We start from the raw sequence: 16,827 nt of genomic DNA, 5'->3' as shown, positions 1-16,827 counted from the left end.
CCCTGAAGATTAAACTGCTCCAGTCTGCTTCACCTCAATCTAGATGTCTTTTAAAGCGTTACAGTCAGGGAAAGTCACAGTTAGTTTCTAAGAACAAACCAGGATGGATACACAGAAACATGTTTGTGTTTGTAGAGTGAAACTTCATTTACATTACCATTTATTTGCTAAAAATAAAAAAAATTGTACTTAAATCATGCAAATCATGCTATTTACGTTTTATTAAATTTACAAAATAAAATAAATTAAATTAAACAATTTTTTTTAATTCATTAAAAATGGTTGGGAAACTACATCTAGGGGATGTACAAAGTATTTCATCCCCTTTGCTTCATATAGACATTTATCTTACGGGCAAGTCAATACAGTGAAGTGTTGGTCAGAGTTATTTTTTTCTTTTCTTTCAGTGGCTTGATCTTGGACTAAGCTTGTTTTTTAGTTCAAAATAAAAATACTAAAATATGTTACGGATAAAAATGAGTAATAGTGACAGAATAAAGTGACAGTCAGCAAATGCTGCACATGACATAAGAGTAGGGCATTTGCTTTACTAAATAATTCAGCTGTACACAGTATTAAAGCATCATTTAGTCTGGACTTTGTTCGAGAACAGTGTGTACTGTCATGCCTTTTTTTTTTTTACACACTTTATACACAGTATTATATCCCACACTCATCACCTTGACTCACTTACAGTAAAAGACACAATAGAGCTCTCTAGAGTTGACACAGAAGTACTACAACATGCTTTTGTTAATTCATACTTCAATAGGCCCATTGTCCTTTTATGGAATCTTATTAATAAAATGGCCTCAAAATATTAATATTTAAATATTACAGATTGATAATATTTTGTATAATTGTATAACTGCAGCTGGACGTTTAAAAAAAATCTTTAGACTTTATTATGTCACAAGGGTTGATTTGTATTAAAAATAATAAATAAAGGTTTTTCTTTCTTTTTGTTATATGAAGATACTTAATTTATTTTCAAAAGCCCTTTGTCTATGTTATTGCCTCACCACATTGACCTAGACACAGACTTTCAATCTAAAACTATTAAAATCCCTTATATAAAAAAAAAAATCATGATTTTTAAAATTGTATTTGTGTATTTTTTATTAAATGTTTTTATAATTTTTATTGTTTTATTTTATTTTAAAAGGATGTTGGCCATTCCAAAATATTTTCAAAACATAATTTCCTCCAAAGAGTGCTATTGAATCCAATATTTGAGATAAGTGGCGAGATGAGTGGTAAAGATGATGGTCTGGTATAGAAATGTTCATGACAGAAAATGTTTCAGAATAAGTTTGTCATAGACTGATGAGTTCTCAGGTGATGAAATATATAGGCTGCAATTTGGATATTGTGGACAAATTAAACAAAATTTGTGAGAGTGTAAAAGGTGTTTTAAAAGAGTCATAGGGCCAAAAGCATCCAGCTGTAAAAATGTGTCTTTCCATCCCATCACCCCATAAATGCACGGTGTCTCTTAAAATATCTCGAACTGATATAGTTAATTAGATTCTCCAGACAAATTTAAACATTTTCAGCAAAGAAAACGACGATACATCATAAAAAGGAGAGCTCGCCTATGTCAGTGAGCTGTGCTCTCATCTCTACCTATAGGCGCATAGGCGCATTCCGAGCAATAAAAACTTCCCGAGGGGCTGCAGTAAAGGAGGCGGTGTAGAAACAATGAGAAAGTAGCTGAAGTGGGCAAGAACTGATATTAATTTGAGACTAACACCGAACTTGGATCCGTGAACTTTAAACAATGGAATATTGTATGATTTTCCATGTATTCCAGTCTCCAGAGGTTTGATTGTGAAGCTGCATGTTTCTCCCGTGGCTCTTCCCTTCTGGCTCGTGTCGTGTAGCGTCAGAACAGAAGAGATCCGCCAACATCAGGAAGTTAAAGACTAATCAGCGAACTGCCCGTTAATTCACCAATGTTAAGGTAAGGGAGATACAAACATTTTATTTTTGTCTTTCGGACTGCGTGTTATTGTTCTCAATTCAATTGTGTCGCATCTTGGTTTTGACATCGTCGAAAATCACGCCGAACAAAAGAGATCATTTACTTTTAGCTGTAGTGGTGGGATGGTACAACTTTACTAAAGCATTCAGAGAAACAGAACAAGCGAAGAGAGATGTGAGCGAGAGGAATTTACTGCCTCTCATAGTCTCTTAAATATCAATAAAACTGCTTTCTGAATTTGTGCTTTTAGGCAAACTTTGGTTAACCGTTACTGTGTTCAATGTTTGGAGGTATGAGAAGATCTTCTCGACAATAACACGAGACGCCGGTAGACTTTTTAAGATTTCAGATTAAATTAAGTTATTATCAAAGTTGGCTTGATCGGCTTCTAACCAAACAGTACAATAAAACAAATATGGTTTTCTGAACATGACACTTTGGTAATACCATGTTTTATATGTACCATAGCACATAATGATTTGGGGATAAATATTTCACCAACCAAAAAGTAGCGTACCATGGGATTATTGTGTTTTTTGGGTATGGTAACATGACAATACCATTATGTTTTTGGACATGTAGGCCTATCATTTGTTGATGTACCATACCAATGTATATGCACCATTATTGATGTACCGGATTCACTGTATTATGGGAGTTCTACAATAAAAGTATGAGAATCTGCCAACGAAAACACCATATTGATAAAGTAGAGGATAGCCAGTAACTAATTACACATAAGATAGATTGAATAGGGTGAAGGTTTTTGAGGATGAATACAGTGAAGGATTCTTGTCAGCTTTCAAACTGTTTTGAAGGCAGCATTTGGTCAAATAGCCATTTGAAACTCCATTGAGCCATTGAAAGTCTGTCACCGTTTCTAGGGACTTGGTTCCATCTTCATTCAGAGGTAGAGAACCTCTTCATCCCTTTTCAGGACCATGTTAATTCCCCAGCAGGAGAGCCTTTGTGTCCACATCTCACAGCAACAGGCTCTGACATTCTTCAGGCCCCTTAAGAATCCATGGCACTTTCCTATTTGGTTTGCTATCTCCTTTTTTGGGGAAATCATTAAGCTTGAGCTCATTCTTTGTGTTTCTTAGATCAGAAACATTCTGGCCATTCAGGTAAACACTTGGGTAGCTCTCAATTCAGCTTGATAATCAAGCAATCATTCTTGAGGACTGAATACACAAGTCTATTGCAACAAAAAAGCTGTATACAGAAGACATACTGTATACATATTTGGAGATTCCCTGGGACAACAAGCTTTGACATGGTGCTGTGATTGCCTACCATTTAAATTTTAACTGATAAAACAGTGCTTGATGCGAAGTGAAAAGACTGTGAAAAGTGAAAAGAAGTGAACCTGACAAAATCATTCATTTATTAAATTCATATATCACCTGCCTTCACAGTACTGTCATTGAAGGCTTCAAGGAAACCCTTACCTGTCATCATGTTCTCAGCCTCAGTTTACTTAGGAGTTTTTAAATCTGAAATGTCATGCCTTTCTTGTGTTTAGATTAGGATTTCATTGAGAAGTAGAGTTTGTTCTTTCACATTCTTTATTTTACCATCTTACATGCCTGTGCAAACAGGCATTTGCTACTTACACAATCTTGTGGTATCACAGTAAGGACCTGTCATAACACAGACTAGGTGAAAGTTTCATATAGCTTGCAGCAATGTCCTGTGATAGTCAATGTGAAATGACTCAAACACGTAGTGAATTGGTGGCTAATTCATATGTAAATATACAATCTCATTTAATAAAAAAATGTAAGATTTTTAGAGAAAGTAGAAGAATGTTCACCCTCTTAACAAAATTGACACTTCTTGTTTTTTTATGGACTATTGCTGTATTTAATATAAATTATTTATCCGTGTATATCTTTATACTTGATTTAAATTTCCCCTCCCTCTTATAACAACATCTCTTTTCTTCTCTGATGACTGTAACTCACATGAGATTACAACAATAGCAAACCACATTTATCCAATCAATTCCCGATAGGGCTGAGCGAAATGGCAAAAAATAAATAAAAAAATAAAATAAAATAGTAGTAGCTTAAGTTGGGATGCAGATGTAAATTTTTGTTCATAAAAAAAAAAACCTGTAAAAATTGTAACAATCTTTATTGGGTAAAATTCTAATATTCTGACTTTTTGAGACATTTAGCCTAGTATAAAACAAATGCACAGAAACTGCTATAGTGATTTGTGGATTGAAAAGGCCACTATGTTTTCCGCATCAGTGTTGTTGATAGTGTCAGCGCTGTTTCCTCTGGCTTTATAGTTTAAATCACGAGGCATTTGATTTATGCACCGAACTCAAGTGCTTTTCACAATCACAGTCTTATCACAATCTTATAACAAACAAATCACGATCTACGATCTGAATCGCGATCTTACAATTTTGGGATGTAGCCTACTATCAAGAATATCCAGACTGGAACAGTTGTCAAAATAGTTATTCAATTCTGAGTTAAACTTTAAAACACTGTGTAGTCTTCACTGTTTAAATTAAATATACATTGATTCTTATTAAAACTACTTAAGTTATTCAGTCAAGAGCAGTGAGTGATTTTGTCTTTGTCTTTTGTTTAACATTAATGACACAGATATCAGCAGGTATTTGCATTAGGCTTTAAGTCCGAATGCATGGATCTAATATAATGACACACATCTGATTTCTTTCCCCAACTATTTATTTACTTAAGACATAACTGACTGTCTTAAATACTCGCCAAGATGGACATTTTACATGTTTTTGTGTATATCTGACCATTTAGGTGCGCGCCTAAAAATCCAAGTATACTTTGCTCGTCCGTGTTCAGCTCCATTTCACAACGTGCACAGAGAGATTGGGGATCAGTCTCTTTCGCAATTTGACGGATTGACGGATGAACGGCATGCGGTTCAATGATCATTGTATCTTGATTATCACGTTTTCATAATCATTGGAAGCCAAAATCGAAACCAAAACTAAAATTTGATTCATCGCACATCCCTACTGCTGTTGAATTGTTTTTCTAATGCATCACCAAGCATGAAAGACACATGATACAATTTGGCCAGTCAGCACAGTCATCTAGTAGGCATTCATTGCTGTATTTTAACATTATTACAAGGACATAAAAGATCATGATCTCTACTTTTCGCTTAGAAGTAGATCATGGACGTCTTCAAGAATGATCATGATATAGAATCGTCAGATCGCCCACCCCTACTTCCATTTCATGCCGACTTAATGCAGCGTTTCTCAGAAATTGCTTACTGCATCTTTAAATACTGTGTTGTTTATGGCTCCAACATGTCTTCCACCTCAGTTTCAGTCCTCACAGTTTCACTCGTAAACTTCTCCCTTGCAGTAGGGTGATTGCTTTTTTTCACTTTAAACAATTCATTTAAAAAAAAAAAACACTTTAAAAGAATAATTGTTCATGAGTCATGAAAAAAACGAACCCAGGATGTTAGGTCGAAAATATGACCTAACCCAGCTGGGTAAAAACAACCCAGTGCTGGGTTCCCAAAATGGCCAAATTTATAGTTTTTAATCATTTTTTAGAGTGTGCTGTGTGCAAGATTTTACAGAGAGAGCTAAGCTTTATGTATTCAAAACCACATTTCCTTGTTTCTGTTCCAGAGGTCAGTGTGCTGATTCAGAGCTCTTGAGCAATAGATTTATGGTCTTGATTATAACATTCTAAACATGTTCCTTATTTCTCTTCATAGATTTGTTAATTCTGTGTCAGTACATGGGTACTTTCCAGATGGTTCAAGTTCTCAGGAGTTGCAGTTTGAAGAGATATGGGGCTGATTTAGCTGTGATGATAACACCAATGACCCTTCACTGACGTGCTGCTTGACCTCAACAGAGAAGAAAGCGTTTCCTCTCAAGTGCCGGCATCAAGGTTCTGCAGAATGTGTCACGTCATAGTCACATGCCGCTCTATGTTATGGACCTTGATGAGCATTGTGGTGGCATTTGCCGAGCTGGTGGCATTTATGAGCGCTGAATGGCTTGTGGGAAATCCAGATGGTTCTGAATTCAACTTCACCATCACCGCTTCTCAACGCAGCGACCAGCGCACCCTGGGTATATATAACCGCTGCATCAAGATGGCACAGCAGAAGGTGGTCCAGTGTGGGCCCTACGCCACAGACTTTATGGAAATAGCCAGTGGCTTCTGGCAGGCAACTGTTATATTTCTAGTCATCGGAATCTTTCTCCTGTCTGTTGTGGGCATCCTTTCGGTTTTCAGCATGTGCTTCCAGAGTATCTTGAAGAAGAGCATATTCAACGTGTGTGGCCTGCTTCAGGGAATAGCAGGTAAGATGGGAAAGTATACAGAAGCACTGCTTTCCTAGATTCTTGGCAGTCTTTTGTGGTGGCCATCTTTAGCTTAAAACCACAATCAATTAAACAGAAAATTAGGGAGTGTGTTTAAGTGAGACACTCAAGTTACCCCACAGAATGCTCTGAACTCACAGATTCAAGGGTTTGACATTCCTCTGGTGACCTCAAAGACCATGCTATCTAATTATGAGCTTCAGGACTCTCATCATCCTATTACAGAAAAGACAGTCTAAATATTACGGCATTGGAAATGTTACTTCAGTGTCTCTCTGGTGTCTCCAATGTTTATAAAACCTTGTTAAGCTTGTCCTATTTCTGATTTAAAACAGAACTTGATCTCCAGCATACAGAGGCACAATGTTTGAAAATCTCAAACATTTTAAACATAAGTGTGTCTTTCTTACTTGCAACCAAATAAATGTATAAAAGCCTTAAGAAAAAAAAAAAAAAAAATTCTTATTTTAGTGTAAAAAAAAGTAAAATGGTAGTTGATTATATTCTTAAAGGGATAGTTCACCCAAAAAATGAAAATTCTGTCATTAATTACTCAACCTTATGTCATTCCAAACCTGTCAGACTTTCATTCATTTTCAGAACAGAAATGAAGATCTTTTTGATGAAATCTGAGAGCTTTCTGTCCCTCCATTGACAGCTATGCAACTACCACTTTGACGCTTCAAAAAGTTCATGAACAGATCGTAAAACTAATCCATATAATTTGAATGGTTTAGTCCAAATTTTGAAGAGACTCGATCGCTTTATATGATGAACAGATTTAATTTAGGATTTAAGCTCAACCGAACCTGAATGATGTGCGAGAACAAACCTTATTGGTTCTTGTGGAAGCTCAAACGTGCTGCGTAACACGAGAATGAACCTCAGTGGTTCTCGCATGTCAAACGAACATCCTTGAGCTTCAGTTTACCACAGCTGATGTGATGTGTGAGTTGATGAATTTTTAAATATAAATAAAAGCCTATATTAAAGCTGTTCATCATATAAAGCAATTAAATCGATCGAAAATTTGGACTAAACCGCTCAATTCATATGGTGTGGCAAGCAGGACAAGGTGTGATTTCTAATGAGCTGTGATTGCTAATGAACGCCACACATGTTTCATATCTATCACGGAGGAGATTCAGAAGCATAAAAGGAGGGGTGGCGACAGTGAAGGACGAGAGAGGACCAGGCCTGGTCTATTTTACATTATGTTTTGTTTATGTGTGCAGCAGTCTATTTATTTTATAATTAAAGTATGGTCTTAAATGTTCGCCAGTTCCCACCTCCTTCTTCCCTAATCAACATACATTTGTTACAGTTAGTTTTACAATCTCTTTGAACTTTTTGAAGCGTCAAAGTGGTAGTTGTGTAGCTGTCTATGAAGGGACAGAAAGCTCTCAGATTTCATCAAAAAGATCTTTATTTGTGTTCCGAAGATGAATGAAAATCTTACGGGTTTGGAACGACATGAGGGTGAGTAATTAATGACAGAATTTTCCTTTTTGGTTGAACTATCCTTTTAAAGTCGCAATGAAACAGAAGTATTCTGTATTTTGATGTTCAAGGGGGTGTAATGGATTATCAAAATAGGAAACATAGGGTGGGGACTTGATTCTTTCCTTTGGCTGTTTATCAGATTTTGAGATGTGGGATTTGCTTGCTAAAATAAATTCGCTCTTACAGCAAGTTGTGGATGGATGAGTTTAAGCCGACTAAATAATTGGAGAATTCCGGCATTTGTCACTAAAGAGAAGTCTGATGACATTCTGATTAAAAATATGAGGTAAATAAAATAAAAATGAAACATGCATGAATGAATCGTTCACAATCTATTGCATGAATTTAGAAAAAAAAGATAGAAATAATTTTCATTTCATGCCGGCTTGAATGCTTTGTGAATACAGCCCTAGGAATCCAACCTCCTTTTGTTACCATTTCTCAAACCAGCTCAAAGGAACAGAGCTGTAATGTTGATTGTGGCAGGGCACTCTGAGTCACAATACCAACAGATCAGTCTTGATAATGCACCTTACTTGAGTCATGTCTGGAAACACTAGAACAATAAAGTATTGCGGTACAATAAAAATATTGTAGTTCATTTTATAGAAGACCAAGACCAACAACAGGCACAAGCAAATTACATAGCTCTTGTATAATTTAATTGAAAGATTTACGACACGGTGATTGAGTAATTTGGGAATAGTGAGTGCGTGACTTCAGCATGACTTCAGAGACAGGATCTCACTTGCCTATTTAGAGTAAGAACACTGAATAAAATAGAGGGATCACAGTGACTGGCTCTGTTTGGTATGAAGATTAGATCAGCAAGAGTTCTTGATTAGACTTTTAAACAGTACTTACAATTAAATCACAGAGTTTAAGGCAAATATCTATTTAAAGCATAATCACATAGCTCATTAGAGGCACAAAATGACATTGAATTGAAATCGTGACTCATGGCTCACCCTTAGTTATTACAGGGAAAACGTTCATGTTGTAAAGATATTCTGATGATGTTATCACACAGTTCAAAGGTGCTACAGGGTTGTTGTCAGGACAAACAAGGCTAAATCTCAGTTTCTAGTTTTGTATGAGCATGTCTATGAGGAAAGTTTAAACTTTAAAGAGAAAAATGAGGGTAGCATTCAGTTTTCAATCCATATATAATATAGCCTAAATATGTGTGTCACAGTTTCGGTGCGTTTCGGTATGTGCTATGTTTAGGGGAACATAGGACTAATGTTAAATAAAAATAAAGAAAATAAGAACAAATGATCAAAAACTACAACGAATAGCACAAATAAATACAATAGAGCAAAGATGCAAATAAAATAAACAGTGCTTTTCAGGTTTTTCAGGTAGGTCTAACAGCATTTTACTGGTACAGAAATTGAATAAAGTGATACAATGTAATCAAATCACATTTATTTGTTGAAATAATAAAATTATATATAATTCAAGCAAGTGATCTATGAACAAACCCCTCTGTAAAAATTTAGTGGAGATTAGATCAATGCATGCCTTATATGCATTTTAATTGAAAGCAAACATATAAAAGTGTAATAAAATACACATGTAGTTGTGTATTTTGGTCACATGGTCTTAAAGAAGACTACCCAACCCAAAACCTAAAAATTGACCAGTGCATAGACCAGTGCATCATTCAAATTCTATGAGAATTGAGAAGTCCACACACCATGGACTTAACAATAATGACTGATTAATGTGTGGCGGGGTGAAGAATGACACGACGCGAGGATGCAGGTGAATTCCCCGAAGGGTGGATTTTATTAAAGGCAAACTGGTGAAAAGGCGTTAGTGCTCGGTGCTCGGTGCTCGGCTTCCTCTTCGGTTTGTGCGCTTGTGCGGTGTGGGTCCGTGCTCTCCCGTGTGCGGTGGGGCTGGCGGTCACACACTGCTCTCTGCAGAAACAACAGAATAAGGGGGTTAGCCGAGTCTTGTGGAGACATCTCTCACCTCTGCGTTCGTTTGCTGGGTTTAAATAACCAGAGCTTGATGGGGCGCAGGTGTGGTCGCTCAGCCCATAACGAGCAGGTGCAGGTGTGACTGCTCGGTTTCCAGGGCGACGCTGACGAGAGCTCGGGACACGTGTCACACTCCCCCCCCCCCCTAAGCGTCGTCCTGTTCCTATGGAGAAGCGGGGAGATTGGGGAAGGGCGGGGAGTGGACCCTGACAGACCTGTGAAAGCTGCCCATATCCGGGAAAGTCCGTCGGCGTTGGCGTTGGCCGTCCCCGCTCGGTGTTGCACGGTGAAGCTGAAGTCCTGGAGCGCGAGGAACCACCGCGTCACCCTGGCGTTCGTCTCCTTGGCCCGGGCCATCCACTGTAGGGGAGCGTGGTCGGTTATGAGGGTGAAATGGCGGCCGAGGAGGTAGTACCTGAGCTCCAGGACTGCCCACTTGACGGCCAACGCCTCCCTTTCCACCGTGGCGTACCGTTGCTCCGCGGGGGTCAGCTTTCGGCTTATGTAAATCACCGGGTGTTCCTCACCGTCGTGGCCCTGTGACAGAACGGCTCCCAACCCGGTGTCAGATGCGTCCGTCTGCAACAGGAAGGGGCGGTTGAAGTCGGGGGCTCGGAGTACCGGCTCCGTCGTAAGGGCTGACTTTATCCGGTGGAACGCCGCCTCCGTCTCGGGGGTCCACGGGACTTTCTCCGGCTGCCCCTTCCTGGTGAGGTCTGTCAGGGGAGAAGCTAAGGAGGAGAAGTTAGGGATAAAGCAGCAGTAGTACCCCGCCAACCCCAAAAAGGCCCGTACCTGAGTTTTGGAGGTAGGCTGCGGCGTGGAGAGGATAGCTGCCACCTTCTTCTCTTGCGGTCTTATTAGGCCGCGACCCACCTGGTACCCCAGGTACTTAGCTTCAGCAAGGGCTAGATGACACTTCTGGGGGTTGGCGGTCAGGCCAGCCCGGCGTAATTCCTACAGCACCCTCCGCAGCCGCTCCAGATGGTCCTCCCAAGTCTCTGAGTGAATGACGACATCATCAATGTAGGCCGCCGCGTATGCTTGATGCGGCCGTAGGAGGACGTCCATCAGCCGTTGGAAGGTGGCCGGGGCCCCGTGTAGGCCGAAGGGAAGGACCCGGTACTGCCAGTGACCGCTTGGGGTCGAGAAGGCCGTCTTCGGTTTGGCCTGTTCCGCTAAGGGGACTTGCCAGTAGCCCTTGGTGAGGTCGAGGGTCGAGATGAACCGGGCCCTTCCCAAACGGTCCAAAAACTTGTCGACGCGGGGCATTGGGTAACAGTCAAACTCGGAGACTTCATTAAGGCGGCGGAAGTAGTTACAGAAACGGGAGGGTGCCGTCGGGCTTTGGAACCATGACGATGGGGCTGGACCATGGGCTGCGTGATGGTTCAATTACCCCTAACCTCAGCATCTCCTGTGTCTCTTCCTCGATGGTGTGTCGCCGAGCCTCCGGGACACGGTAGGGCCGCTGCCGGACGATGGTCCCAGGTGCTGTGCGGACGTCGTGCTCCAAGACGTGGGTCCGCCCAGGCCGGGGGGAGAACACATCAGGAAACTGACTGACCAGGTGTTGCAGCTCGGACTTCTGGGCGGCGGAGAGTTGAGGATCCATATCAACAACCACGGGAGTCGAAATGATGTAGGCAGAGAGCTGAGGCCCGGTTCCGGCCCAGCGCTTCAGGAGATTGACGTGGTAGAGCTGGTCCTCCCTCCTTTTCCCCGGCTGCCGCACACGGTAAGTAACGGGGCCGACCTTTTCGGTGACGGTGTACGGCCCCTGCCAGGTGGCCAAGAACTTGCAGGCGGCTGTGGGGACCAGAACCAGTACATGGTCTCCTCGCTGGAACTCCCGTGGTTGGGCCGCCCGGTTGTAGTGTCGCTGCTGGGCCTGTTGTGCCTTGACGAGGTGCTCCCGGACGATGGGCATGACTCGGTCGATCCGCTCCCGCATCTCACGCACGTGCTCCACGGTGGTGCGGTGTACGGCTGGCTGTTGTTCCCAGGCCTCTCGGGCGACGTCAAGCAGACCGTGGGGTTGGCGGCCGAAGAGCAGCTCGAACGGTGTGAAGCCAGTGGAGGCCTGAGGGACCTCTCGGATACCGAAGAGCACGTAGGGTAGCATCTTGTCCCAGTCCCGCTTATCTTCGGCCGTCACTCGGCGCAACATTTGTTTTAGGGTCTGGTTAAACCGCTCGATGAGCCCGGTGGTACACCGTGGTGCGGAGCTGTTGGACCTTCAAGAGCTTGCAGAGGTCTGCCATCATCCGGGACATGAACGGGGTGCCCTGGTCAGTCAGAATCTGGGATGGAATGCCGACCCGACTACACAGCAGGAACAGCTCCTGGGCAATGGCTTTGGTGGTGGCTTTACGGAGGGGAATGGCCTCAGGGTAGCGGGTGGCATAATCCACGATGACAAGAATGTGTTCATGCCCCCGGGCGGACTTCGGCAGCGGTCCCACCAAATCCATCCCAATCCGCTCGAAAGGCACCTCAATGATGGGCAGCGGTATCAGCGGGCTGGGGGGAGGGGTCCGAGGTGATGTCCGTTGGCAGGTTGGGCAGGCATGGCAGAACCGCCGGACTTCGGCCTCTATGCCCGGCCAGTGGAACCGGTCGCGGAGGTGCTGGATCGTGTTCTGAGCCCCCAGGTGGCCTGCCATAGGGTGTGCGTGGGCTATTTCCACCACTGCTCCCGTCTTGCTGCGCGGGACGACTAGCAGAGTCTTTTCCTCCCCCCTCCGCTGCGCGACACAGTAAAGCAGGCCATTTTTCACCACAAAGTGAGGAGTTGGGTGGGGTGCCGGCTGCAGCTCTCTTCCTTCTACAACTCTCACTTGGGCCCAACAGTGTTTTAAACGGTCGTCCTCGTGCTGCTCTTTGTAAAAAACCCCGGCCTCAGTCACCTACTGGTAGAGATCAAAGTAGAGGTTAGAAGATGGAGGGGGTGACTCACCATTCCTGGGGCTGTCCGAGGCCAGCAACACGGGACGCCGTCGGGACCTCTTGCTGGGCTTCCGGGTTGGGCGGTTCCCGGCAGGGCTGGCAGGCTGAGTGACGGCGGCGAGTAAGCGGTCGAACCCCGGCCAGTCCCGACAGAGGAGGACCTGTACTGGCAGATCCTTGACGAGCCCGACGTCTATTGGCCAGGCGCCGGTTGGCGTAGCAATGGTAACCCGCCGCGCAGGTACTTCTCTGGTGTCGCCATGCACACAGGTGATGGGCAGCTTTGTTTTGGCTTCGGCCCGCGGGGGTAGGACCGACGTGTTGACCAGGCTGACCGCGCTGCCGGAGTCCAGAAGCGCGAGGAACGGGCGGCCGTTTACTTTCACCTCCGCCCGCGGCGCGTTCTCTGTATGTACGGCGCAGCCTGCCAGCCAAGGTTGTCCCGGAGAGCGGGGTGCTTCAGTGGGCATGGGCTCATCTTGAGGGCCGGGAACCGCCGGCCTGCTCACCGGTCGCTGGGTGCCCTCCGGCGTGCGCCGCTCCTGAACCACCCTTCGGGGAAATGGCGGCACTCTCTCCCCAACCTCCCGGTGTTGGGTGGCCTCCGCCAGCTCAATGGCCTCGACCAGCTCGTCCACATTGGTTGGGTTCCGCATACCGGCTGCCTGACGAAGCGGGCGGGGAAGGGCCCGCAGAAGGCGGTCGACCACTACACGCTCCGCTATCTGGTGTACGGTGGGACCCCCGGCCAGTAACCAGTGCTGGGTGAGGCGGGAGAGGCTAGCCGCTTGAGCCCGGGCTGGCTGCCGCGGGTCGAAGGTCCACTCGTTGAAGAGTTGGGCGGCGCTGATTGGTGACAGCCCCATCCGGCCCAGGATCTCCTTCCTTAATTCCTCATAGGAAACGCTTTGCTCTGGGGGAAGCGCGAAGTATGCCCGTTGTGCCTCTCCCGTCAGCAGCGGGGCCAGGATTCGTGCCCACTCCTCCTTGGGCCACGCCTCCCGGGTGGCCACGGTCTCGAACATCTGGAGATACATCGTTACATCATCGTGCACCGACATCTTTGGCAGCAACTGCGTGGCTTGGACACGGGGGTCAGGTAGCGGAGTTCGCGGGGCGGTGGCCAGATGGAGCGCGGCGAGCTCACGTTCGGTTTCCCCTTGCCGGGAAGCCATGTGCTCCATAATTTGCTGCTGGCGGATGCTCACCTCGGTGAGGTGCTTCAGCAGTTCTTCCATCGTTGGGGGAGGAGCGCCACCTGGTGAAACCAGAGAAGATACGTGAGTCACGGGGAACAAAAAAAAAACAACTAAAACAACCGAACCAGTCCAACAGGGGAAACACCGCGTGGGAAGGGGCCGTCGGTGACTTCTTCACTGTCTTGCCCGCATTCTCCACCAGTGTGGGGCGGGGTGAAGAAGGACACGACGCGAGGATGCAGGTGAATTCCCCGAAGGGTGGATTTTATTAAAAGCAAACTGGTGAAAAGGCGTTAGTGCTCGGTGCTCGGTGCTCGGCTTCCTCTTCGGTTGGTGCGCTTGTGCGGTGTGGGTCCGTGCTCTCCCATATGCGGTGGGGCTGGCGGTCACACACTGCTCTCTGCAGAAACAACAGAATAAGGGGGTTAGCCGAGTCTTGTGGAGACCATCTCTCACCTCTGCGTTCGTTTGCTGGGTTTAAATAACCAGAGCTTGATGGGGCGCAGGTGTGGCCGCTCAGCCCATAACGAGCAGGTGCAGGTGTGACTGCTCGGTTTCCAGGGCGACGCTGACGAGAGCTCGGGACACGTGTCACAAATGATATTGAAATAACTTTCAGAATAATTTTTTATGAAAGATAAAAACATTGCCAGTCAGAATCTAGCTTGAGCATTTAAGGTGGCAGCCAACATAACTGCATACACACACTTACAAAATGTAATACATTATACTATATTATAGTTATCAATTTTGATGTAAGCGGACTGTTGAAATGAATGATTAAATCTGTCCTTCTTTAAAATGTGACAACATCCTAGCATTGTACTGGTGAGAACATCACTCCTATTTTCTTTGGAAAATGTAAAAGTGTAGGTTTTCATGCCATTATTAGACATTCATGTACTGGATGTGTTTCTATTTGTTTGTTTGAAGTGGTTGTCTTTGTAATTACAGCATTCCCGTTCTCCTCTTTGCAGGTCTATTCCTCATTCTAGGTCTGATGCTCTATCCTGCAGGCTGGGGCTCTAAGAAGGTGGTTGACTACTGTGGCCAGGATGCTTCGCCATACAAAGTGGGCTTGTGTTCTCTGGGCTGGGCCTTCTACACAGCCATAGGAGGCACTGTTCTCACTTTTCTCTGTGCCATGTTTTCAGCCCAGGCTGAGATCGCCACCTCCAACGACAAGGTGCAGGATGAGATTGAAGAGGGACGGAGTCTCATTTGTGTGCTGTGAGCCAAAACCACTCAAATGAAAGAGAACATTTGTGTTCCATGTTTACTGCTTGAAATTACTGTTGCATAAATGGGAATGTAGTTCAGACCTTCTGTCGGTCTGCTGAACAAAGACTTTACAAATGTATTTGCTTTTGCTTTCTTACTCTTATCTCATCCTATCGCTGTATCGCCATAGCAAAATATACGAATCGCTAATTATTCCTAGGAAAAATAACTAAACTAAAACTTTTTAAACTAACAAATGCATTTTTTAACATTGTGTTTATAAGCAAATGCATTTTATCAGTATTTTGATTGTTACTCAATTTTACATGGGATTTTTTTTAAATAATGGATGGAACAATGCTGTAAGCAATTTTGTTTATGGAACGATATACTGAAAATAAGTGTAGTCTCTGAATGATATCTGAAATAACTGCCCTGTATCTGTGATTTCTTTAAACTGTAAAATAAAAATGGATTCTTTGTTTAGCCAATCAGAAGGCGATTGATGTGCTTTCTGGAATAGCATGATCCTGCAATACAGCCGCAGTCTTTTGGCGCTTTTCCACTGTGTGGTACGACTCGGGCTCGCTTTACTTTGGCTCAGTTTGCAGTTTAGTACCGCTTGCGATTATAGACTTATCGTTGTAGTTGCGCCGCCACCTTGTCTACTTACCACGATACTGCCATTTCTTTTTTGAAGTTGCGCGTGAAATATCCAATGACACTGGTAGTGACGATGCTCTCTGACCAATCAGAGATCTGCAGTGTTTGCACGTCACATTTTAGTATCGATACCAAAGACTGTAAAAAAATATGGACATAGTGTCTGTGACATCACCCGTAGGTTTCTGAAGAGCATTTTTGAAGCCTAAAGTGGGCGGAGCCGGCCGTCGTCATCTTGGCAGCGTGTCACTGCGTGTCATTCCCGGGTAACTGAAAATGGACAAAGAGGCGGGACGTGAATGGAGCTGAGGTGCCTGGGGGCTGAAACCAAGCCTGCCTAGCTCAACGTGATCAAGTTGTCTATAGATGGAAGATATTGGCGGTTGATTTTGAACTGATTTGAACGTTTCCAGCTTACTTTTGAGATAAATAACTAATGAATAGGCTACATGTGGTAACGTTCATTTACAACACTAGATGACTAAACTGTTTATAAACGTAAACAGTTGTCATGAATCAGAATTAATGTCATTCGTTTCTTAATAACTTGCATCTCTAACAAACAATTTGAAGCAAATCAATTAAAATCAATTAACCCGAATATATGAGTGTGTATTTGGATGTCTCCTGGTTATAACGTTAGCCTACTTGTCATAACGTTAATAATAGAATGTTATCACCACTTTACATTAGTTAGCGTATGAACAGCTTATGTTAAATATTGTAATTCCCCAGACTGTTGATTCATTACTACAGTGTCCAAAAGGTCATAATAAATGTATTTTAGCTTAAAAAAGGTGGTGGACATCACAGTCCTCATTCTGTTCCGTTGTAGCCTAGGCTACTGTCTATTCTTGAATAGCCTAATTACAGGCCTATCTCCTCCACATATTTTTGAGGACATGTCAACAATTAAAACAAATACTTCCAATATAGTCTGTGTTGGTAAATGTTTCGCTATTT

General features: G+C 43.6%; 1 protein-coding gene across 1 annotated transcript; it reads left to right on the top strand.

Annotated features, from left to right (window-relative positions):
- Positions 1-1,642: 1,642 nt before the first annotated feature.
- lhfpl2b (LHFPL tetraspan subfamily member 2b) lies at positions 1,643-15,692 on the top strand. Its single transcript, XM_084114114.1, has 3 exons — positions 1,643-1,963; positions 5,723-6,320; positions 14,958-15,692. The coding sequence occupies exons 2-3, from the start codon at positions 5,912-5,914 to the stop codon at positions 15,212-15,214; spliced, it is 666 nt and encodes a 221-aa protein (XP_083970240.1). The 5' UTR covers positions 1,643-1,963; positions 5,723-5,911; the 3' UTR covers positions 15,215-15,692.
- Positions 15,693-16,827: the final 1,135 nt, after the last annotated feature.

Source organism: Abramis brama (genome assembly GCF_963993115.1).
Source record: "Abramis brama genome assembly, chromosome: 5".
Lineage (NCBI taxonomy): Eukaryota > Metazoa > Chordata > Actinopteri > Cypriniformes > Leuciscidae > Abramis > Abramis brama.
Note: the sequence above shows the minus strand (reverse complement) of the source record. Positions and strands in the feature narration are given on the sequence as shown.